The 23,652-nt window shown below is 44.9% G+C and overlaps 1 protein-coding gene across 1 annotated transcript in view; it reads left to right on the top strand.

Annotated features, from left to right (window-relative positions):
• Positions 1-21,381, top strand: part of LOC147729806 (C-C motif chemokine 5-like) — an 84,847-nt gene extending 63,466 nt beyond the window's left edge. The window contains exon 3 of the mRNA XM_086954711.1: positions 17,578-21,381. Coding sequence (XP_086810837.1) covers positions 17,578-17,665 — 88 coding nt within the window. The 3' untranslated portion in view covers positions 17,666-21,381. The remainder of the gene's footprint in view (positions 1-17,577) is intronic.
• Positions 21,382-23,652: the final 2,271 nt, after the last annotated feature.

Below are 23,652 nucleotides of genomic sequence, written 5' to 3'. Positions count from 1 at the left end.
TGGGTGTATGAAAGGTTACATGGGGGTGTGAGTGGGTGCATCAGAGACTCTATGGATGATGTCATTGGTAATGTTGTTTGAGATGTCATCATTATTGTCACTGACCATGTCATGAGTGATGTAATCTGTGAGACCATGAGCAGTGGATTGTGGGGGTGCGAGTTATAGCTAGCTCAGCTGGCTATAACTGCTGAATTTCTCTGGTTTTGTAAAAGTGAAATGTCAGCCTATCTATAACGTCCCTGTAACCTTTGTTTTTTTTCACTGAATTTCTAAGATTTTTTTTAATTCTATTTCCGAACGATAATGTCCCCATAAACTTTGTTTTTTTCAATTAATTTCTAAGGCTTTTTAAATGCTAAATCCTCACTATAACATCCCTGTAACCTTTGGCTTTTACAGTAATTTTGTAAGGTTTTTCAAATTCTATATCTCAACTATAACATCCATGTAACCTATGATTTTTTTCATTGAACTTTTAAGGTTTTTAAATTGTATTTTCTATCTAAAATGGCTCTATTAAAGGTATTTTTATAAGCCTGTATTTTCTTCAGTGGATTAATAAGCAATGTTTTTTATTTACATTTTCTATATTCACTACGTCGATAAACCTGTGGTGACGTAGCAAAAAACAGAATACAAAATCAGACATTCAATTTCCACCAACACATCAAAAGATAGTATGTAAAAAAATACATTCTGAGCATTACCTTACACATATTACTATATACATACTTCCTTCAAAACACGTTTAAACTCATGGTTTTGTACTAAGTTTCTTTAAAATCCATCTTTCAGACCTATTTCACATTTTTGCCGTTATTTAGGATGTCGCGATGGCGTTGTTAACCGTGAAGATCGCGCCTTTTCCGTAAAGTGTAAAACACATATATCCACACATACTACAGTATTTTACACACTAGGAATTTCTTACAGTATTCTTTAAAGTCATGTTTTAGTAGGGAGTTTCTATAAAAAACAACCCCATAACCTATTTTATCTTTTCGCAGTGATTTCAAAGACTGCAATGACATCGGTAATTGCGATTCCTACTGATACTTCGCAAGAATTGGAAAAAAAAGCAGACATTCAATAACCACCAACACATGCAAAAATAATATGTAAAAAAAATCCATTCTGTGCATTGCCCTACATATATTACTATATACATACTTTCTCAAAGCATGTTTAAACTCATATTTTTGTACTAAGTTTCTTTAAAATCCCATCTTGCAGATCTATTTTCCGTTTTCGCGGATATTCAGGATTTAGTGAGATGTCGTTAACCGTTTTCCATAAAGTGAAAACACATATATGCACACATATTAGAGTATTTTACGCAGTAGGGGTTTATTACTGTACACTTCAAACTCATGTTTTTCTAGTGTATTTCTAGAAAAATCATCTCTAAAACCTATTTTCCGTTTTTGCGATTAGACCAGAGATCGCGATGATGTTGGTCGTTGCGAACTCCGTGTTTACATCGCGAAAGAGGAAAGCAAAAGCAGGAACTCAATAGCCATAACCACATTAAAAAATTATAATTATATAATTAATACTAACCATCAAAGTAGATAACTCACTATATAAATAACTCTATGAAAACATTTATCAAAATCTCAATATCTCTATAACAATGTATACTAATGATTCACTGATATATTTTTTATATTTTCACAAATATTCACGATAACGTTGATAGTTGCAAAGTCCCTGTGATGATACAGGTGGCCGTACTAATGCTTGCGGCATCGGCGTGAATATCACACGCAATTAAAAAATAAAATTTTGGACACATAACTTGTGTCACTAACACCTCCATTTCTCAGACATGGGGTCAGAGTATCTCTATTCTGACCCCTTATTTTAGCATTTTCAGAAATGTTCATCCCCGGGAACTGTTCCCAATAGATAAATGGTGGCCGCAACTTTCTGTTCAGGTTGCATCCAGCCAATCAGAGCATTCCCGTTGGCACATGCATTTGCAATTCATTGCCAAATCACTGCGAAATATCCACGGCCTGTGATATCACTATAATTTTAAACTTACATTTCCCAACAACCACAGAACAGATTTACACCAAATAAGCAAAAGGTACTCCCTTGCACCAACATCTACCTCCCTGCCAAATTTTGTGTAAGTCCGTTCAGCGGTTCAGGCTGTAGGTGTGGCGAAAGGTTCCTATGGTGATTAACATTACAAATGCAACCTTATCTCGCGCCCAAATTCTCGGTCCCCACTGCACGGATCACCCCCAAACTTTCCATAAAAATAGAACCTACCTTGACACTTTTTGGGAAAATTTCATAAAGATTGGTCAAAAACACCAAAGTTATAGCCAAGTAAAAAAATGTTTTACCCATAGAAACTATTTCCAGCAGGTAATATAGTTATATATATGCAAATTTTCATCCCCCAGACAGCCAACCCCACACTGCACACGGCCTTCAGCCATGCACTGTGAGGGGTTGGCCTCAGGCCTTGGCCCTGGTGACCCCATTCCCAGGGGCCAGGTTTCATATTTGTGGGGAAGAGTTCAAGCACTCCCCTCCATGGGCTGATTTCAGCCTCGGAACCCCATCCCCTGGGGCCCAGGGACATTTTCAGGGGGAGGGATGCATGTGACCTGCCTCCGGGGGCAATTTCGACCCCGGGTACCCCATCCGCCATTATGGAGCCCAGTGGCCCCATGCCCCCTCGGGACCAAGCATGATTATAAGGGGGGACATGGCCCCCCTTCCCCTGCCAATTGTGGCCCCAGGGACTCCATCCCTCGGGTTTGACTTTATCATTAGGAGGAGGAGGCACACAGCCCACCTCCCCGGGCCGATTTTGGTCTTGGAACCCATCCCCAAGGGCCCAACTTAAAAATTTGGGGGCAGGGCCACGTGGCCCCCCTCTCCGGGCTGATTTTGGCACCAGGGATCCTATCTCACGGTACCCAGAATTGAAATTATCGCGAGGGGGGCACAAAGCCCCCTCAGGCAGTCAATCAATTTCCCTAACCCCTGGGTTTTAAATTAGGTGGCGAGAGACATGCAGCCCCCCCATAGTCATTTCGACAACAGGGACCCAGCATAGTAACATTGCGGCCAGTGGGAAAGCTCCTAAGTCCCCTGCTGACCCAGCCCGCTCCCCTGTTCCAGCTGGAGATGTAATTGCTCTCACCCAGATAAAGCAGCTAATAATGCACCTCCCTCTAGGCAGGAGTAATATTTAGATCAGTTTCCCTGCTCACTTCACTGCAGGCAGGGAAGCAGATCTCAAGTTCGCTCACAGTTGGCGGGAGCATTTTTCAAGCTCTTACCCACTGAGAGGGGACTTTGTATGTGCTCCGGCTTGGTATGTGCTCCGGCTTGGCGGGAAATATGAAAATGCCCCCTCCCCCCAAGTGAGACCAACCACAGGTTTTCCTGCCCACGCCAGTGTGGGTAGGAGAATGGCTATGTCCTGAGGTGGGAACCACGGGACAAAGCTGCTAAGCCAGACCCAGGGTTGGGCTCCCTGGGATCCCCTTCTCTTTAAAACATGTTGCCCCGTCCTCCTTTCCACATGAGACCGGGCCCACGGGGATGGGCTGATTTTTGCTACATGCGTCCCTCACACAAAAAATAGTGCTGGGCCCCGATGGATGGGGTCCCCCGAGACAAAAATTGGCCTGGCGAGGGGGGTCACCCACACCCCTTCTCCCCCAAAATATAAACATCTGTTCCCCCAGGACCTGGCCCACCCAGAGGGCTTAAAGAAAAACAAGAGTGGGATACCACACTTCTTTTTTTTAATGCATTTTGCCACAAATTCCCAGCAATATTTTTTTGGGGGGTGGGGAGTTTTTGATCCCAGGCCAAGGAGGTCAGGGTATTCCTACCCTGCTCCCTTGTGTCCTTTTTGTGTCTGAACAATTCAGAGCTATGAAAGTCAACCATCTGACCAGTGTCCCCATCCACCAGGAGCCCAGGGGCGTAACACAGGCCCCCCAGCCCTCTTTCTCCAGGGGCCCCATCAATCTCAGCAGAGGGAGACAGCTGCGCCTCTTTAGTCTTCGCAAATAAAATGGTGCTCCTGCACGCACAGCCTCCCCAAGTCCCCATAAATTAAACTGTGCGCGCACGCCAAGGGGACGGCCTCTAAGCCTCCGAGTCTTCCCTCTCTTTCTGGCTCGCTCCTAGGTGAAAACCGAGACTTCAAGAAACGGGTATTACCCTCCCTTTCCTCCGTTCGTTTATTTGCTCCCTTGTGAAATGGATCCAAAAAAGAAGAACATTTTTGCTGGAACCTTTGTCTTTTTCTGACACAAGTGTAGCCTCGGGGTGGAGAGAAATAAAACATTACAAATGTGAAAAATAAATAACTAATTAAAGCAAGACGGAGTGGTTGCTGTAATATCCCCAGACTGCGTGTCAGCATTCTAGTTGATCGCGCACGTAGACGTGCGCATACGCGGGCGTGAGGCGTCACCCAGAGTAGTTTAAAAATAAAGGAGGCGTGGCACCGGGGTTAGTCCGGACCACGCGGATCACTAATGAGTGTCCCGGGTCTTTGTGCTGCGCGTAGCGCCTGCGGCCCTGCGTATCTCTAGCACAAGGTCCCGACAATGGCGACGAGGGTCTGAACGGACCCATGCTGTGCCCCGAGTTCATATCCTAACAAAGAACAACGGTTCCTGTGGTGTGATATTTGTATAAATAATTCAAATATTTGCTTAATAGCAATTTAGCGAAACATCGAAAGGTTGAAAAGAGATGTCGAAAAGAGGTGCAAGGACAAGTTTCAATCAGTCTTAGTAATGTTTATATTTCAAAACATACGTTGTTTTAATTGTACAATCGATATATAGTTTGTCACATAATCATGTGAAAAGCACAACAAAAAACTGTACGGGTGCACAGTGTCCCAAGTGTATACATATGAAACCAAAAAAATAATTACAACAACACACAAATAAACATAAACATAACGGTTTCTTATAGGATGACCAATTAAGGAAAATGACCCAAATATTGATAAATGATTCTAACTAGTGACCATATCTAGTCATAGGCACTGTTTGTAGGTTCAATTCCTTATAGCGTCGACGGCGTTTCAACCCTTGAGAATGTGGGTCTCATCAGGACAGGACATATGGGGACATCTACAATTAAAACGGAGTGAAAATTAAGTGTTGGAAGTGACAATTTCGTAATCTAATCGATGTATATTTAAGGGATCAATGTACCTGTATAAAGACTTGTTATCACCCATGCGTGATGAAAAAGATAAAATTGACTTACAGGTAGCCCAGCCGGGTACTGTTGTCATATGTGGGACAAAAATTAGGGATTAGTGTCCAAGAAACAAGATGATACTAATTAATTTACATATTATGTGAGTTATTAAGGAAAAAGCACATAGTACTCACCACTGTAGTGGTCAGCGACTCAGAGTGATGAATTACGCTCTCCAGAGAGTTTGTTATATCTACAGGACAGTACCTGAGAATATTGCGCTGGCACCTAATAGTGCTTGGATTAGCAGCGACGTAATACGTCAATATTACCATGCAGGACGATGCCTGGTGAAAAAACGGACACTTGTAAGTGACACGATGTATCCGAAATGGAGAGGTACGTTTGGAGGGCAATCACGGGAAAGTTATCCTACCTGAAAGGATCTTCTCACGCTCAATGGCGTCTCCGTGAGTCAGTAGTGCAGAGGCGGTCTGCACTTCCGGGTATTGACGCTTACAGACCTGACGGGGAGAGTTACGAAAACTCGATCCACCGCCGGGTCTGTTAATGGAATGTCGAGTTTGATAGAGGTGTATGTGGGCTAACCCGACATTAATGTGACATCTCGTAAACACAGCAGAGAATAGCTGTGAGGCATATTGTTGTTATGGAATTAGCATATAAAGACAATGTTATGGCTACTGCCTCCATGCGTTCAGACTGTTTAAATCACTTTATATTCGATCGTCTATACACATTAATTTTCAACATTTAGCAATTTACAAATAATGATATGCAATACAGGGTAACTACTTACTGCTAGTGTACAATGTGCAATAATGTACATAAACGCAAGTGAGGAGGAACAACTTATGTGTATATGAGGAACAGTACAAAAAGGACATATGGCTACAGTGAAAAAGAGAATCTGAATGATCTAAACAGAGAGACAAAGGATAATGGTATATTCACAGGGAACAGAAATGTAAACAATTTAGTTTCTAATACTGGATACATATCCTCTCCATTCATCCGCTGAATTCAACCCATGATTAATGGAGTCAATTCTTTCAATCCAGTGACACTCCCTGCGCTGTAAGATTTGTGCGATATCACCTCCTCTGTCTGGCATCGTTATGGTATCAATCACTTGCCATTTGATTTGATTTCATATCCAGCATACCCCACGGTGGAGCGCGGTGGTGCGACCACCCTCAGCGGCCCCACATGCGACGGGCGCGATCGGATCTCTCTGCCCCTGTCGCATGCATCAGCTCGTGACGACGCGCACGGCCGGAGGCCCCGCGACTGTGCCCAGGTGAGAGGAGTGGCAGCAAGCGCAGTCCCCAGAAGGCGGGGCAGGCGACAACAGTACCCCAACCAGCAACAAAGGGCAAGGACAGAGCGCGGCCTGCAACCGGCCAGGGAAAGCCCCAGTGAGCACCCCAACCTCTCCACTTAGCCTGGTCCTTGCCGGATTGTCTCCGGCACAGCACTATCAAGAGGCCCATCGGAGTGGAGTGCCAGGGAGACTCCACTACCAGCAGCCCCTGCTCCAACGCCCCCATCGAGGTGCTGAAGAACACCGCATACCAATATGGCGGCTATTCCCCCCATCGAGCCATTTGTGGTCGACGGCGTCCCGGCGCCACACTGGAAGGACTGGACGGAGCGGCTACAGTTCTATTTCGAAGGCGCTGGAACGGCGAGAGAACGGCGCAGGGCACTCCTCCTTCATCTAGGAGGGAAGGACATACACAGAATCTATAAGACCCTGGTAGAGGCCACTCCACACACCTATGTCACGCTCCTCAATGCGCTTAACGCACGCTTCCAACCCATGGCGAGTAAAGATTATGAGCGTTTCATCTTCAGGCAGGCACGACAGGAAGCCAAAGAATCGCTGGACGCATTCCATGGTTAGGCTTAAAGAACTCGCCAGCACATGCGGTTTCCGCGATGAGCAGGAGGAGATACGTGGCCAAATAATTCAGGGGTGCTACTCATCCAACCTGAGAGTAAAGATCCTCCAAGAACACGGAAAGCCGTTAGCGGACATTTTGAAGCTAGGCCGCTCCAAAGAGCTGTCACAAGCGAGAGCGTCGCACATGGAAGCAGCACTCCACAGAGCAGTCAAAGTGGAACAAGTCAATACCGCTGAACAGGTAAACGTTGTCCGACCTAAACAACGCCAATTTGGAGGAAGAAGACCGCAAGACCGTCAAAAAGAATGTGGATACTGCGGAGGCACGCCACATCGTGCTCAGGACTGCCCGGCACGAGGAAGAAAATGTGGCTCGTGTGGGCGAATGAACCACTTTGCATCAGTCTGCAGGTCCTCCAAGCAAAAACCCGAAGCCCCCCATGTCATCAGAGAAAGCCCAGACAGCGAAGACATGGACGATGACTCAAATGACTACCCAGTCCACTACGTGTTTGCCATCGATCAACCACAAAGGAAAAAGAGGCGTCTACCAAAGTGCCGCATAAGAATCCACCACCAAGAGGTGAGAGCCACGATAGACACAGGAGCCTCGATTGAACTCATGGCAGCAAGTGTGTACAACCAGCTGCGAGAAAGACCAGCTCTGAAGACGGCAAAGATCCGAGTCTTCGCCTATGGACAGAAAACCCCAATCCCGCTAATTGGATGCTTCCAAACAGAACTACAACACCAGGACCGTAAAGTCCCGTCAACCGTCTACGTAACTAAAGAGGGCAGTGGCATGCTTCTCAGTGGTCAGGCGGCCGAAGAACTCCAACTAATATCCTTCGCAATGGCGGTACTGGAAAAAGAGTTGGACACGATTCTTGAAGAATTCGAAAGCACATTCCAAGGGATAGGATGCCTAAAAGGAAAAGAAGTATCCCTCCATATCGACCCATCCATTCAACCGGTAGCCCTCAGGCACCAAAGAATAGCATTTCATCTGAGAAAGAAAGTGGAACAGGAGCTGGATACTCTGGAGCAGCAGGGTATCATCGAAAAGGTCAGCGGGCCCACACCGTGGGTATCGCCAATCGTGGTGGCGCGAAAACCCAAACAGCCAGGACAGGTCCGCATCTGCGTCGACATGCGCCTACCCAACGCAGCTGTAAAGAGGGAACGGCATTTGACACCCACCATTGATGACATTCTGGGAGAACTGAATGGTGCGAAGTGGTTCTGCAAGATGGACCTCCGGTCAGGATACTATCAACTGCCCCTGCACCCGGACTCCCGATACATCACCACTTTCTCCACCCATGTGGGCCTCAGACGGTATCGACGACTCAACTTCGGGATATCCAGCGCCGCCGAAGTCTTCCAAAACACCATCAGGAAAGTACTGAGCGGACTTACAGGAGTCCCAAATGTCAGGGACGGCCTGCTCATATACGCAAACACCGTCGAGGAGCACCACCAAAGACTGAGGAGCGTGTTGCAAAGAATCAGGCTTAACATTGCACCGGGAGAAGTGCCAGTTTCTCCAGAACAAAATCAGTTTCTTCGGATACACATTCTCGGACCAGGGGGTTGCCCCTGACCCAGACAAAGTGAGGGACGTGCAAGCGGCCCAGCGCCGACAAACATATCGGAAGTACGAAGTTTCCTTGGTATGGTAAACTTCTGCAGGAGATTCATCCCGGACTTATCCAACCTCACCAGGCCCCTCCGAGAACTCACCAAGTCTACCACCCCGTGGCAGTGGGTAGAAGAACAAAACATGGCATTCCAAAACACCAAGGCAGCGCTGTCGGCGGATAAGACCCTGTCGTACTTCGACCCGGCCAAACCGACCAACATAGCCGTGGACGCGAGCCCGTATGGTCTAGGAGCAGTACTAACCCAGCGCCAGGGAGAAGAAGACTGGGCACCCATCGCCTACGCCAGCCGGTCACTGACGAAACTGAACAACGATACTCCCAGATCGAGAGAGAGGCAATTGCAATCCACTGGGCCTGCAGGCATTTTCACGTGTACGTGTATGGACATCCATTCACTGTCTCCACAGATCAGAAACCTCTAATACCTCTATTCCGAGGGTCAGTATCCAAACCACCACCCAGAATAGAGAAGTGGATCCTACAACTCCAGGAATACGATTACCAGCTGGAATTCAAGCCGGGAGCGACAAACCCGTCTGACTATCTCTCGAAGCATCCCAGAGTGGCAACCAGCAAAGAAGAGGAAGATGCCGAAGAAACAGAGGAATATGTAAAAGTAATACTGGAAAGGTCGAGACCACTGCCCATGAGCATGGACATGATCATCGAAGCAACCCGCAGTGATGAAATCCTCCAATTAGTGGTAAATGCCTTACAGACCAACAACTGGAAAACCCTTCAAGAGTCACTAAACAAGAGGGCTCCCCAGTCAAAGAATGCCCTAGAGACTCTCCTCAAAGTAAGAGAAGAACTGTCCGTGGACAGTCAAGGGTGCTTGTTAAGAGGACCACGGATCGTGATGCCAACAAACCTGACCCAACAAGCAATTGAACTGGCTTACCGCGGGCACCAAAGGACGGTGAAAACTAAGAGCTGGCTCTGTGCAAAAGTGTGGTTTCCGGATATGGACACCAGAGTAGAACAGACTGTCAAGGAATGCCAGTGGTGCCAGGCAGCAGGGCAACCCGAATGCTCGCCTCCAGTCATCACTGAGGACAACCCACAGAAGTCATGGGAACAGGTCAGCGCAGACTTTGGACACCTTCCAGATGGCAGATACATGCTTGTCATCATTGACGACTTCACTAAGTACCCAGAGGTGGAGATAATAGCAACGCTCATGGCCAAGGAAGTCACAGCAAAGTTCGAAAAGGTCATCGCTACGCACGGCATCTTCGAGCGAGTCAAGACCGACAATGGACCCCCCTTTCAGGGACAAGAATTCGCAGACTACCTCAAGGAGTGGGGAATTCAACACCGGAAAGTGACACCCCGATGGACCCAAGCCAATGGGGAGGTCGAGAGGTTTATGCGCACCCTCAACAAAGTCATCCGGATCGCCCATGCCGAAGAGGCTCCTCTGGAAAGAGCTATCTATACCTTTCTGAGGGAGTACCGGCTCACACCCCATCGCACTACGGAGGCACCTCCCGGCCCATCGGCAATGGGAAGGATAGTCAGAGACACCATCCCCAACCATCATACCTGGACTCCCAACAAAGCGAACCCCCGAAGAACCATGTTCAATCGGAGGCGATCAAATGACTAAGCCAGCTTCCGACGCAGAGCCAAAGACAGCTCCATCTGGGAAAGAGATCACATCTATGTGAAAGACAGATACCCTGGGAGCAAGTTCAGGCTCCCATTCGAACCGAGACCCTGGGCGGTCATGCCCCGCACCGGCACCATGGTGACTGCTCAACGAGGTGGAGAAACCGTCACGCGTAACGTGTCCTTCTTCAAAAAAGCCTCTACTCCACCAAAGGATCGTCCGAGCCAAGAATCTGACCAAGAGCCACCTGTTCCACCGGAAGAGAACAACAGTCCACCAGAATGGGAGCACGGGCCCACACAAACAACTCAGCTGCGAGTCCCCTGGCCGCGGAAACACCAAGAACCATCAGCCCCCAATTCCCGAGGGGGCCCCAGTCTCCTGGAACACCACCGCATGAGGCCCCACGGAGAGTACTATTCCGCGGAGAAGCAGCGGGCTATGGACTAAGAAGAAACCCGGCCCCGTCTTCGCAACTGGCGGACTTTGCTGTCGGCTGAGAACAGAATACCTGACCTCCAGACTGGTAACTGGCCGGATGGCCCTTTTGTTTACCTGATTAATATTTGTTCTACCTAATGACTTTGAAACAACTTTTTGTTTTTGTTCAAATAAAGGTTGAAAGGAATGTAATGTCCCCAGACTGCGTGTCAGCAGTCTAGTTGATCGCGCATGTAGACGTACGCATATGCGGGCGTGAGGCGTCACCCCGCGTAGTATAAAAATAAAGGAGGCGTGGCCCCGGGGTTAGTCCGGACCACGCGGATCACTAATGAGTGTCCCGGGTCTTTGTGCTGAGCGTAGTGCCTGCGGCCCGGCGTATCTCTAGCACAAGGTCTCGACAGTTGCAAAGTGGCCAGATTGAGTTCGCTACTTTACAGTGTTTGCCAGTGAATTGATTCTTTTGTTTTCTCCTCTCTCTTTCAACAACATTGTTTTTCCTGTGTGGGAAAGTGCACCTTGCCTGGAGGTACTGAAATACCTGCTTGATGGGTGAATTGGAAAACAAAATGTGTACAGCTACTGTGTGTTTATGAATGTGGTCTTTTTAAACCATACTTCTTACTTTTTGTAAGGATATAAGCAATGGGCACTGAAATGGGTCCCTTCCGGGCCCTGTAGTCATGGCCTTACCTTTTCACGCAAAAGCACTCACTAATTTCAGAATAATAAGTGTAAAAGGAAAAAGGTAACCATGTTTTTTCCTGCTTACATTTCACATGCTTTACTTAATCTTGCATTCCCTATGAGTGTTTGCTTTTTCTAGGATGTTGTAAAAAATGTTAGGCAGCATATTGCTCTTGTCTAGTGCGTAATTAGAATTGAGTCACATCCAGGTGTTTATAGCGGGTCAGTGCAGAGCAAGTTTCTCTAATTGGGGCAGAATGGTGTTTAGTGGGGGAGAGGATGTGGCGCTATGGTCAGAGCTGCTCAAGTGAAACTGGTGAACCAGGTTCAGCATTAATAACCAGGCTCCCAGACCACTATCCTGAGGGAGCATATTCCTGTGCTACACCTTAGAAGGCGCCGCAAGATCTTAAAAGCCCTGGTGTCTTAGCACCTGCAGGTGGACACTAGCAGTGCCAAGTGTGGATTAACCTTGATGACCTGTCCACCACTATCCATGAAGTTCATCTCCAGTCTTGGGGACAGACCTATGAAGCAGCACACCATAGAGTGGCAGTGGCTCTGTCACTGAGGTCACAGGACCCTTGAGCAGGATGGCTACAGGGCAGTGCCACCACACCGGGCGCTAACTTTAGGTGGGGGTGTCGTGTTTGTAAGTATAATATGGTTTTAAAAGCACTTGCTGCCTCCTTCCTGGCCTCCAACATTTTTGGGCAACAATAAAAATGTCTTGATAACTCCAGTGATTAATGTTTTTCGTAGAGAGAGTGGATATTTTGTCTAGTGGAAAGGTTTGACTCATGAAAAGGAATGGCAGAGGTGTAATGTGCATGCTGCTAAGAACATGTGCCATGCAGATCACAAAGTGCACATAATGTGAATAGGTCAGTGGGTTACTGCTTTTGTCAGAGAGACCCTATTGTTACTTGCAGTTAATAAGTTAAAATCCTAACATAGAACAGTGAGCTATTAACTGTCATGTAAAAGCTGCATGCAAACTACAAGGTATAAATTAGAGCGTTATGTTTTTTTCCTCAGTCTTCGATTATCCTAATGTTGCAAAAAAGGGTTCATTTGGGTAGAAATCAATTCTGATTAATAAAGAGAACCCCCAACCATGGTATTATGTTTGAATTCTGAATTTGTGTTTCTGCAGACCAATCACTATTAAACTATGCTGCCTACTAGTATGGTTGCCATGGGACTCCCACACCTTGTAGTCCTTTGTCTTACGTAACATTTCCTACACAGTGATTTACGCACATATGAATGATTGTCTCTGTGTAATATGTGTGATGTAAAGTGCTCTGACACCCTACACTGGTATTAATTGTGCTGTAAAATTTCTGATACTTAATTATTTTGAAAGTTTTACACATGCTAATAGTCTCTGCAAAGATTTTTCATTATTAGTACCAGTGGAACATACAACTGCAGCAATGAGAAAGGTGACCAGTCAACCTTTGCAAAGAACCCTCCACTTCACAGCAGCACAAGTCACATGTTTTAGTAACTTTTGATGTGTTTGGCAAATGTATTCGTTAAAACCGTCAGATTATGCAGCAGATGATGTATTATGTGGCAAATATGGCAAAGCCATGGTTATGTGGAAAACCTTTGAAAACTAGGATATTTTGCCATTCATTTTTGAACTGCACTTGTGGAAAAAAGGAGGAGAAGTGCTGTTAACAGAAACTCGATGGCTGGGAGACAAATGGCTTGCGATTCCACTTTTAAGGATGTTTGGGACATTCTGTGATTGGAAACGTATCCTACTTTGTGAATGTATTTTAATGTCAATAACACATATTTACCCTTAAATAAACATTTGTATCTATTGGTTAAATTAAATAATCTAATAAGCTGTAACCGGTTAGTGAAATGGGAAACAAATACTAAAAATTGGGATATTTTGCTCTTTATGCCACACCTCTCACTCTGCCCACTGACCCAATCCATTGGTTATTCCCGCCCTCTTATTTTCCTCCCACAGTTCCCCTACTTTTTCCCCCCACTTTGACCACTGCCTGGCACTCACATGCATTAGAGACAACTGTGGGCTTTTACCACTGGGTCTCTTAGAGAATGACACCTCAGGTCCATACACGGGGGCTAAACACAGCACGTTTCTGGGTTCACCGCACAACTAAGCATGAGCGAATTTTGCGGATCTCGCGTTCGCGAATTTTGCGGATTTGCGGATTCGCAATCCGCAAAATCCGCGAATTACCGCGAATTTGCGGATTTTTTTTTTTTTTGTGTTCGCCCGTGTTTCTGCCAGTTCGCGAGGGTTTTTACAATTTCGCAATTTGCGAACTTACCTGTCGGGTCGCAAGTTTTGCGAACTTGTTGTTTCTACGTGTCCAGCCTGTTTGGGACACTCTTCTTCATCACTGCCACTCTCTGTCACCACTGCCACTCTCTGACTACTCATGCCACCCTCTGGCCCACCCATGCCACCCTCTGTTTCATCATCACACCCTCTGGTTGTCCAGTGTACATTATTTTCGGCAAAGCAAAGCACACCTTCCCTGCCTCAAGTGACCTGAATTAATTTGGGGCTGATTAATGTGTCACAGAATATTTTTTTAGCTGGCACCTGCTTCCTTAGTGCGCCCTGATTAGTGATCTTTTGCACTTGCTAAGTGCTTTCATTGTTGCAAAATTAGTTACAACACCTGCCCTGCCCCAACTGACAATAATGAATTAGGGGCTGATTAATGGATTTTAACTTCCAGCCTGGCTCCTGCTTGTCTCCCTTAGCTGTAATTCAGGACCTTTGTGGCATATGTGTAACTATTCTGAGGTTCAGAGCAGGGTCACATAATAGTTTCAACTGGCAACTGAACTCTGGAGGGGCCCCTCAGGAAGCACTACAGGAAATGGCTACTAATGATGTGCCTGAACTTTTGAACCTGGTAAGTAGTTACTTTCAGTTTTGCTAAAATCGTATTTCTGCAATTTTGCACTTATTCGCGGGGCGCGAACTCACGCGAACAGTGCGAGCAGTGCGAGCAAAATCCGCTGCTCGCGGATTTGCGGATTTTGCGGGAAATTCGCAAATCTCGCGGATTGCGGATTTCCCGAAAATCCGCAAAATCCGCGAGCGGAACGGATTTTCCGCCCACACCTACGCACAACGTGTTTGCTATTTGACGCCAGACTTCTGCAACTTATGTTGAGGAAATTAAACATCCCCTTGTGATTGTTTAAATCATAGCTGCCAAGGGGCATTGGTACCATGTTGTGTCCATTCGTAGCTTTTATCCAAGAACACTTTGCATGCTGGAATGTTTAACCCCTTACTTAGATGGTCACAGCACAACTCCCAGAATACAAGGTGCTGTTGGCTTAAAATCCAGGCCTGTCTGGCAGTGTCACACGTAAGGATAGAGCCATTTGGAGGCAATGGTGAATCTGGTATTTAGCAGGCGTATCTATACTCTTGGTAAATTGTAAATACCGCCAGTGTTGACACACTGAGGTCTGAGGCCTCTGTTTGCTACGAAGTAAGGCCCAGTCTGGTGGTTCAGGTCAGTCCTTGTAAGGGAAGCTGCTGGACTGGTTTTCACCATGCACTTTGAAAGTATTTTCACCTTGATGCAAGAAGAAAGTTGGATTGTTTTACAAAACATGCTTGATTTTTGTATATTGCTGGACTGGTGATTGCTTTATTTTGCACTTTGAAAATATTTGCACTTTTTCTTTTGCTTTAACAACTACAGTTTGTATAGATTGTCATTAGGTACTTGCTGATATGGTTTGTTTTTATTCTACATACAGTGTTATATATACTTGTACCTTAAATCTTGTATTTAGCATTGTTTACACTACAGAAATGATCAATTAAACAGACAAACATCTGCATCAATGTTCTGAAGCATTCAAACAGTTTTGTTCCTCAGCCTTGTTTGCCTGCCTGTTTTGCAGTGCTTACTAATTAGACATTATGATTGAAATGCTTCCTCAGTTCACGTTATTATCATGCACAACCCTTGACAGTCGCTAGTGTGTGGCATGCAGATCATTCACCAGTCTATTTCTCTTGTCTTTCACAGAATACTCAGTTATAGCTTTTGTACTTCTCATGTATATTGTCAGTCAGTGCTTTAAATGGAAAATAATAAGTGTAGGTAATCATTAACATGAGCTAGAGGTGGGGCTAGGGGCGGGGCTTATGGCTACATATGATGATACATAATGACTTCTATATCAATTGCAGCAACTATGAAAAACACATGAGAAATGTGTTTATATAAACGAAACAGGTTAACTCATTACACAAAATGAAACCCAAATTGGATGATATGTGAACAGTTCCATGTTTTGCAATATTTGCTGCTTCTTAATGCCATACAGATATTTGTTGGTGTTTGGCACAATACTAGATACACTTAAGCGTGCGCGCACGCACACACACACACACGCACACATACACAAAAACAAGCAGACGTACACAAGCATTCTACACATTCCCTCTAAAATCTACTGAGTGTCCTGATTCTCTCCCTTTTCTCTCACAGAAAACAGGCACACACACAAGTCCCCTGTTCTCCCCTACATGCTGTACTCATCCCCTAAATTTGCCGTCTGGAAAATTAAAGTCAAGAAATGCACCAGATTTATGACTTTACAAAAATGTTCCTTGGCTGCAGCTGGCATGTTTTTCTTATCAAATTCGTTATGAAAGCTTGCACGCTTTGATTCCACAAACCTGCTGCAAAGAGGATCTAAAGGCATTAGGGAGCAGGCTGAGGCTTATGCGCCGGGTGTTCTGTTTGTTTAAAAACTGAATTATCACACCATTGCATCTCTCACCCTCCCTGTCACGCCTTCTGTTTCTTTAAAGCATATGCTCCGAAGAACCTTCTGATGATCTCCCACACTTTCACCTCCCTCCCTGTTGCTGCCCTTCTTAACGATTAATGTATTTAACTGCCCTCACACCCGATGGATCGCAAGACAGTTGTTTAAATACATTTTAAACAATTGCCGGGATCTTAAAGGAAACTGCCTTATTTGCATGTTCAGTTCCAGTTAAAGTAATGCAAAGTACTGGCTCTGCAGCCTGAGTTTTGCTGTGGGTTTTAGTCACTTAAGCCAATTATCGACCTCGGAAAGATAGACACCTGCATTGTTAAGCACAGCGTGACGCACAGCAAGCCCTCTTAGACCCCTGCAGTCTGGGGCCATTCACATGGACGCTGCTGAAATTTCCAGCAGCGACTGCAGGAGGCTTGGGGCCCGTACGAGTTCCTGAGAGGCAGATCGGCATCTAATCTGTGTTAGAGGAGATAAACAACAGGAGCCTGCAGTGCCAACTATTAGGGTACCGGTACTCTCCCTTGGCTTAGGAGAAGTGCCGGTACTGAAGGCCCGAAAATTCAGAAGTGCCGGTACTCAGTACCAGTGAGTACCCGCCCATTTAAAGCACTGTCAGTCAAGTTTTTATGGATTTGCAGGTTTGGGTTGGTGTTTCAAAGTTTCAAGGTATTGCCAATTCCATTTCAGATCCTTCATAGTTGTTCTTTATTCTTCAGCCATAGGCAGTTCCTGAGATAATAGGATCATTACTTGGCATTGTTCTGATTGCTGCCTCACTTAAATAATCTGCTTTTGACAGTATTGTTACAAATGGCATAGCTTTTATGTTAAGAGTCTTTCCCACTTTCTCATTAGAACTTAGAGAAAGACAATATAGAGGCATTTCATTTTAATGTTGGAGGTTTCAAATCAAAGTATGCTAGATTTCTGGGTGGTAGGGCACAGTGGTAGATGTTGGGTCGTGCCACCAGGGGAGGGGAGCCCCCTCCATGTGCTTTGCAGGGGGCATTACTTAACGGGAGGGAGCGTTTCAAAGTCACAGACCATTCTTGCCCCAAAGCTGCATGTGCTCCCCCGTATCTCAGAGGTTTACCCCAAGTAACGGTGTGCGTAATCTAGAATTGCAACATCTGATGATAAAATCCTGCAAGATGATGCCCCTTATCAGCAGAAACTCATTCTCTACCTCGTTTCTCTTTCTCTCTCGTTCTCAACAGTTTTATCACAAGGAAGAATCGACAGATTTGCAGTGACCCCGAGATACAGTGGGTGAAGGACTACGTCAATTACCTGGAAATGAACTGAGAGGATCTGGAGCACGTGCCATGCTGAGGATGGGATCATCACGTCACACAGCATGGACTGATCCAAGGATCCACTGGAGATCATCCTCCTTCATGGGGGTCACCAGCTTATTTCCCTTTCCTTGTTCAGCCTTCTTGAACAGAAGCTTTGTTGCAAATTTGCAAACTCTCCAGTTTGTTTATCGTGTGGGCTTTGCATTGGCTGCACAGCAGAATATCTGACCTGGTTCAGGGAGTGAAACGGAGGCTTCAGGAATAAAGAGTGGTGCCTCAGACAAGGCACAACTGAATCTTGTGTCATAACCCTTTTTGTCGCCTTTTACTAACAGAGTCTACCTTGATGGGCCAATCACTCTGATTGTCAGGCCCTATCATTAGCTAAAGTCAAGCAGTGCTGTTACTATATTGTGAGTTCTTTCAAAGCTAATACTTCAATAGTTGAGTGATTTCTGCCTATATGGGTAGAAGAGGGACGTCCTTCACAGCAGAATACTATAGAAAATGGTGCATAGTGACTGCATCGGGGCATTTGTTGGCTTGCCAGCTGTCAAAGCCTTTGTTTGCGTCAGAGTGGATGGAATACCTGCCTTGTTATGGTTGCTGTTCTGCTTGGGTCTAGGTTTTGGTTGTTGTTTGGGTGAGAGTAAATACCATAGAAGGCTGCATTGTTTCTGAAGAAAAGGTAGGAACTTCAGCTAACAGGAGTCAAGATAACACCTGCCCCACAGATGCTTATATTACATATGAGGGGCATATGTACAAGCCCCTATCGCCATGGAAACATCACTTTTTGTGATGTTTCCGTGACGATAGGGGTTTCACCTTATTTACAAGGCAGCATTAAGCCACTTAATGTGACTTAATGCTGTTTTGTAAATAAGCTCCCTTTCACGCTATGCTTAGCGTGAAAGCGGTGGGCAGTGGGGGTTGGAGTGGGCGTTCCACCGCAACACCCGTTGATTTTGATGCTGTCCCCTATTTACAAGGGCAGCGTAAAGAGGAGGCAGTGCCAAAATTAAGACCAGGGAAAACCTGGTCTCAACTTGGCAAAACACAGAGAAATGCTTTATTTCTTCTTGTTTTTGCTTTTTCCATGTGTACAGACATGTGAAGCACAAGTGGAAAAAGCAAAACGCCTTGGATTGTTTCTGTGTAGGAAGATGACCCTTCCTGCACATAAACAACCCTTTAAATAAATTACATTTTGTAACTTCCATGTCCGTGGCATTATGCAGCACATTTAGAAGTGAAAAAATGGCATTTCAGGATTGTTTATGTGCAGGAAGGGACACCTTCCTACACATAAACAATCGTCCCTTACACACAGACACCCTTGCACTATCATGCAAGGGTGCCTGTGTTAGCGCTAGACTGCTAAGTGTAGCGTCAGCGTAGGAGGAAATGCTAGGCTGCATCATATCCTTGTAAATATGGTGCAGCCTTGCGTTTATGAAGTGGCGGCATGAGGCAGGACGGAGAGTCCCTCACTCCGCCACTTCTGTTGTACATATCCCCCTGAGTGTGTAGAAAGTTTTATTTTGTTGAGAGGTTACACCTCCCCTATAAATACCCATATTGTATGTGTGTCTGAAGAAAAGTTTTTTTCGGCTGAGAGGGAAAATCTTCTCTGTAGGGACTGGCCTTTACTTACTGTTTGGAAGAAAGACTGCTCTACCAAGGCATGTACCGTATGTGGGTCTGTAGGAGGATTCAGAATCTTCTTGGACCCTCTATGCCTGTTATTCTGCTGCACTCTGTGTGGGTGAAAGGGACCACCAACTGAAGTCTGTGTCGTGTTGGTGTGGAGAAAGCCTGTTTGCGTGGCATAGGAGACTTCTAATTTCATTGTTGTAAGTACTGCAGTGAACTTTTCTTTGTGGCAATTATTTCATTGCAGTTCTCGCCACTGGAAAAAAACTCTTCAGTTTACAATGCCATAGAGGCAGTGCTTAATTTGTAAAAAACATAAGTGCCAGGGCTCTCGTCAGGAGACTTCCGCAGTTTGCTTCACCTATTCCCTACCAATGACAGTACCGACACAACCACTAACCATACCACTGCTACAATTGTGACATTTCAGACTGTTGTAGGCCCCCAAAGCTGTAAGAATGGCTTAGGCAGCAGGTATTAGTTGTTTTCATGTATATTAAATTAATAAACTGTTTTCTGCTCAACTCTAAATTACACACACAGCGCCACCATGTGGCAGCTGTCATGAGTGCCGGTGTTAACAATTAGGTGGCGAGCACCGGAAAACACCAGCTCATATTAAGCACTGCATAGATGGTAGACCCCACTTTGTGCTGCTCACTTTCCTACAGCCAGTAGGGTATGTGGAGGGGAGAACATGTCATTGCACAGGAGGTGGGAGGGAAGTATTGACTGTCCTTGACCGCCTTCTCTGCCCAGACCCGCCAACAGTTCTGTCCCACTACCTTTCATCCTGACAAGCGATGGAGTGGTTAAGGTCTCCAGTGAACTAGGTAGGAGAGAGCGTAAAAAAAATCAAAAGGTCAATATGACCTTGTGAAATGTAACAGGTGCTCATGTAAAGCACTCCAAAACCTTTGGGTTGAGTTAACTCTATATAAAACTGCAAACAATGATTTAAAAAATGTCCTGCTTCCAGTGCCTAATTTGAGGCCATGGTTGCTGGTGGGGCCAGTGGCACTCATTTTTGAGGTGTGGCACATATTTTTCGACATCAGACATTTAGCGAGAGCAAGAGAAGGAAAAACACATAAACTGGAAAGACAGAGGAAGAGAATGGTGCTAAAACTGTCACAAATTTTGAAAACAGGAACCTGCACAAAGGGGCAGGGAGTGTCTGGTAGTGGATTAAAAGGACATGTTGTGGAATTCAAGACTACACATCCTTGGTATTCGGCGCACCCACATTTAACTGCCACAGGCTTCTGAACAGGGACTTGGTCATCAGCACACAATCTTTAACAAATTTTAAGAACCACCCACCTCTGTTCCTCTAGTATCAGATGTAAGTATTGACAGAATATTGAAAACACAAATATAGTGTGGACAAAATATTGTGTCAAAAATATCAAGGACCAAAGTATCGAGAAGTTACTTGCAAATGGGTAAGTATAGATTTACTATTCCAACCTCCACATCTATTTACCTTGAAGATATGCATCGTCAAAGTACATATATATGGAGTTATATATTGCAAAACTTCACTTACCTATAGAAACGTACCTTCACTATATTTTTGTCCTCAATATTTTTTACACAATATTTTGTCCCACTTTGGATATTCTGTCTAAATACCAATTCAATATTCACTGGAAAAGGAGGGGGTGATGCTGGTAAATGGGACCACATAATCACAATATTTCTATATCATTTACATTACACATATGAACGTATTTCCTTTTCAGAAACTACATTTCACAGATTGACAATATCAGGCCCAAAAGCTTAAAACATAAAATATTGTTTCAAAAATGCTTAAACAATGCAATCCCTTGAAGAAATATTTGTTTTCTAAGCTTGTGTCTATTTTCTGCAGCTCTATTGGAAGAGAAAGTAATCTTCAACATCTGCAAGGGGGTGTTCTGAGGCTGTAGGCACGTGTGGTTTATTGGCAGCAAATATGCGCTATCCTGTGTCACCCCCACTACCGCCGTCTGTGCCTGTGGCATTCTCCAACAAGTGTATGACTTTTTAAATTTTTAATAAAAAATGCATAAATAATGTTAATGCTCACTGCCTACTGGTTGATTTTTTCCTGACAGCTTTTTATTTTCAAGGCTCAAGGGAAAATTTGTGTTGCTTTATCAGTTAAGGGTCACATCCCATTAATGAGATGGGAATAAGAATAAGAAGCGAAGAGACTTACAGCATCCTACGCCACATACGCACGCTAAGTGGAGATTGAGATGAAGGAGACAGCTGTCGGCCATCTTGAAAGTAATGTACTCTTTGTTGAAATATTCTGCAGCTCATTTATAGGTGACTTTCCGTAACACTGTCTCAGTTGGTACTGCTATCAGAAACATCTTAACAGCAGTCTATCTACTACTAGGCGAGAAGGCTAATAACCCTATTTTGAGCGAACTTCCAACGTATTGCTGTTTATGACCTCCTTGAAAGAAAAGATGGTCGCAGACAGGAGCAAGCATTGGCAAAGCCAATGAGTTTCGGGTAAGCAAGACCTATTGGCTTTGTTTTAGGCATATTATACGGTAGCGTGGTTCCTTTCAGCATCCTTTAGTTAGTGGCATAAAGGAGAGTGGCATGGAGCAGAGTGAAGTAGAGTGGCATGGCGTAAAGTGTCATAGAGTGGAGTGGATTGGCGTGGAGTGAAGTGGAGTGGTGCAGAGTGTTGTGGAGAGACGTGGAGGGAGTAGAATGTTATAGAGTGGAAGGGCATAGAGTGGGAAGAGTGTTGTAAAGTTGAGTGGTGTAGAGTGTGATAGAGTGGCGTAGAACATAGTGGAGTGGAATAAAGTGGATTAAGGTAACGTAGAGTGGTGTAGAGGGAGCTGAGCAGAACGTCATAGAGTAGAGTGGTGTAGAGAGAAGTAGATTGTTGTAGAGTGGAGTGGTGTAGAGTAGTGCACTGTAGTAAATGGAAGGGCACAGAGTGGAGTAGGGTGTTGTATAGTGTTGTAGGATGGAGTAGAGTCATAGAGTGGAGTGGCAGAGAGTGAAGTAGCATTGAGTGGAATAGTGAATTGGCATAGAGGGAGTTGTGTCAAGCGTCATAGAGTAGAGTAGAGTGTCATAGAGCGACATAAAGTGGACTAAAGTTTCAGAGTGGAGTGACTAACAGGTACATGCATCAAAGGATTTTGCGATCGCAAACGGTGCGAATCGCAAAAATCGGCCGTTTGCGATCGTAAAATCCTCTTTTGAACTGCATGAAGGTTCAAGGCCCTCGCAATTTAAGAATTCGCAAATATTTGCGAATTCTCAAATTGTGATTGCATTTAAGGAATCGCATTTTGCGATTCCTTAAATGCAATGCAAGAAACCTTCTAAAATTGCGAATTCGCAATTAGGGGTTGCAAATTACCACGAGGGTGAACCTCGTGGTAATTTGCGAAAAATTATTAAAATGCTAAAATTAGCATTTTAAACACTGTCATGTTACAGACACACATGTCCTTAGGACATGTGTGTGTGAAACATGCACTTTAAAAGACATTTCAGGGGTGCAGGAGGGGGTCCTTTGGACCCCCCCTGCACCCATGGAATGCATTAACATTTTGCGAATCGCTAATTGCAATTCGCAACATGTCAATGCCTTCCCATTGATTCCTGGCCCATATGAATCAATGGGAATTGCGAAATCGCAAATTAGAATTCGCATAATATTTATGATTCGGTAAAAATTGCGATTTTTACAGAATCGCAAAAATTATGTGAATAAATTGATGCATCCCGTTTTGCTATACGTTGGTGTAAATAAGGAATACCTTCAAAAATGCAAATCTGTGCATTTTCAACTGTGCCAAGTGGCAGACATACATTCCCCCTAGGGCATGTATGTCTCACATATAAGTTTCACACATAGGCATGGGACTGCTTCTTCAGAAGAACGAGTGAAATATGTTCAGTGTGTCTTCATTTTCTCGCTTCAGTAGCCAAGAACTGGGCATGTCTCTAAGTCAAAGACAAGAACTTCCTGTGGACATCGTTATCGTGAGCAGGGAAACATAACTGAAGCAGGTTCTAGCTATGCTAATGCAATGCTTTTTATTTTACGCTTTCTTCCTCTCCTTATTTGCTTATTGTTCGGCAAAGCTCTTTAGAGGCGACTTGATACCTTACCTAATGCACAAGATGCTGGCAATCGTTGCCTCTCAGTATTGAACAAGGGTATTTACAGATTTCTTGTAACCACCTCTCAGCTTGTCTAGCTCTATTCTAGGATCCCCTTTTGGGTAATCACTTCCTTTGGAAGAATATTAGAAAACAAAAAATATTTAAAAAGTCCATGGCTACTAAGTAATGGAGTTCCCAGGT

This window comes from Lissotriton vulgaris, chromosome 2_1 (genome assembly GCF_964263255.1).
Source record: "Lissotriton vulgaris chromosome 2_1, aLisVul1.2, whole genome shotgun sequence".
Taxonomy (NCBI): Eukaryota; Metazoa; Chordata; class Amphibia; order Caudata; family Salamandridae; genus Lissotriton; species Lissotriton vulgaris.
The sequence above is the reverse complement of the archived record's forward strand: the minus strand, read 5'-3'. Positions and strand labels throughout refer to the sequence as shown.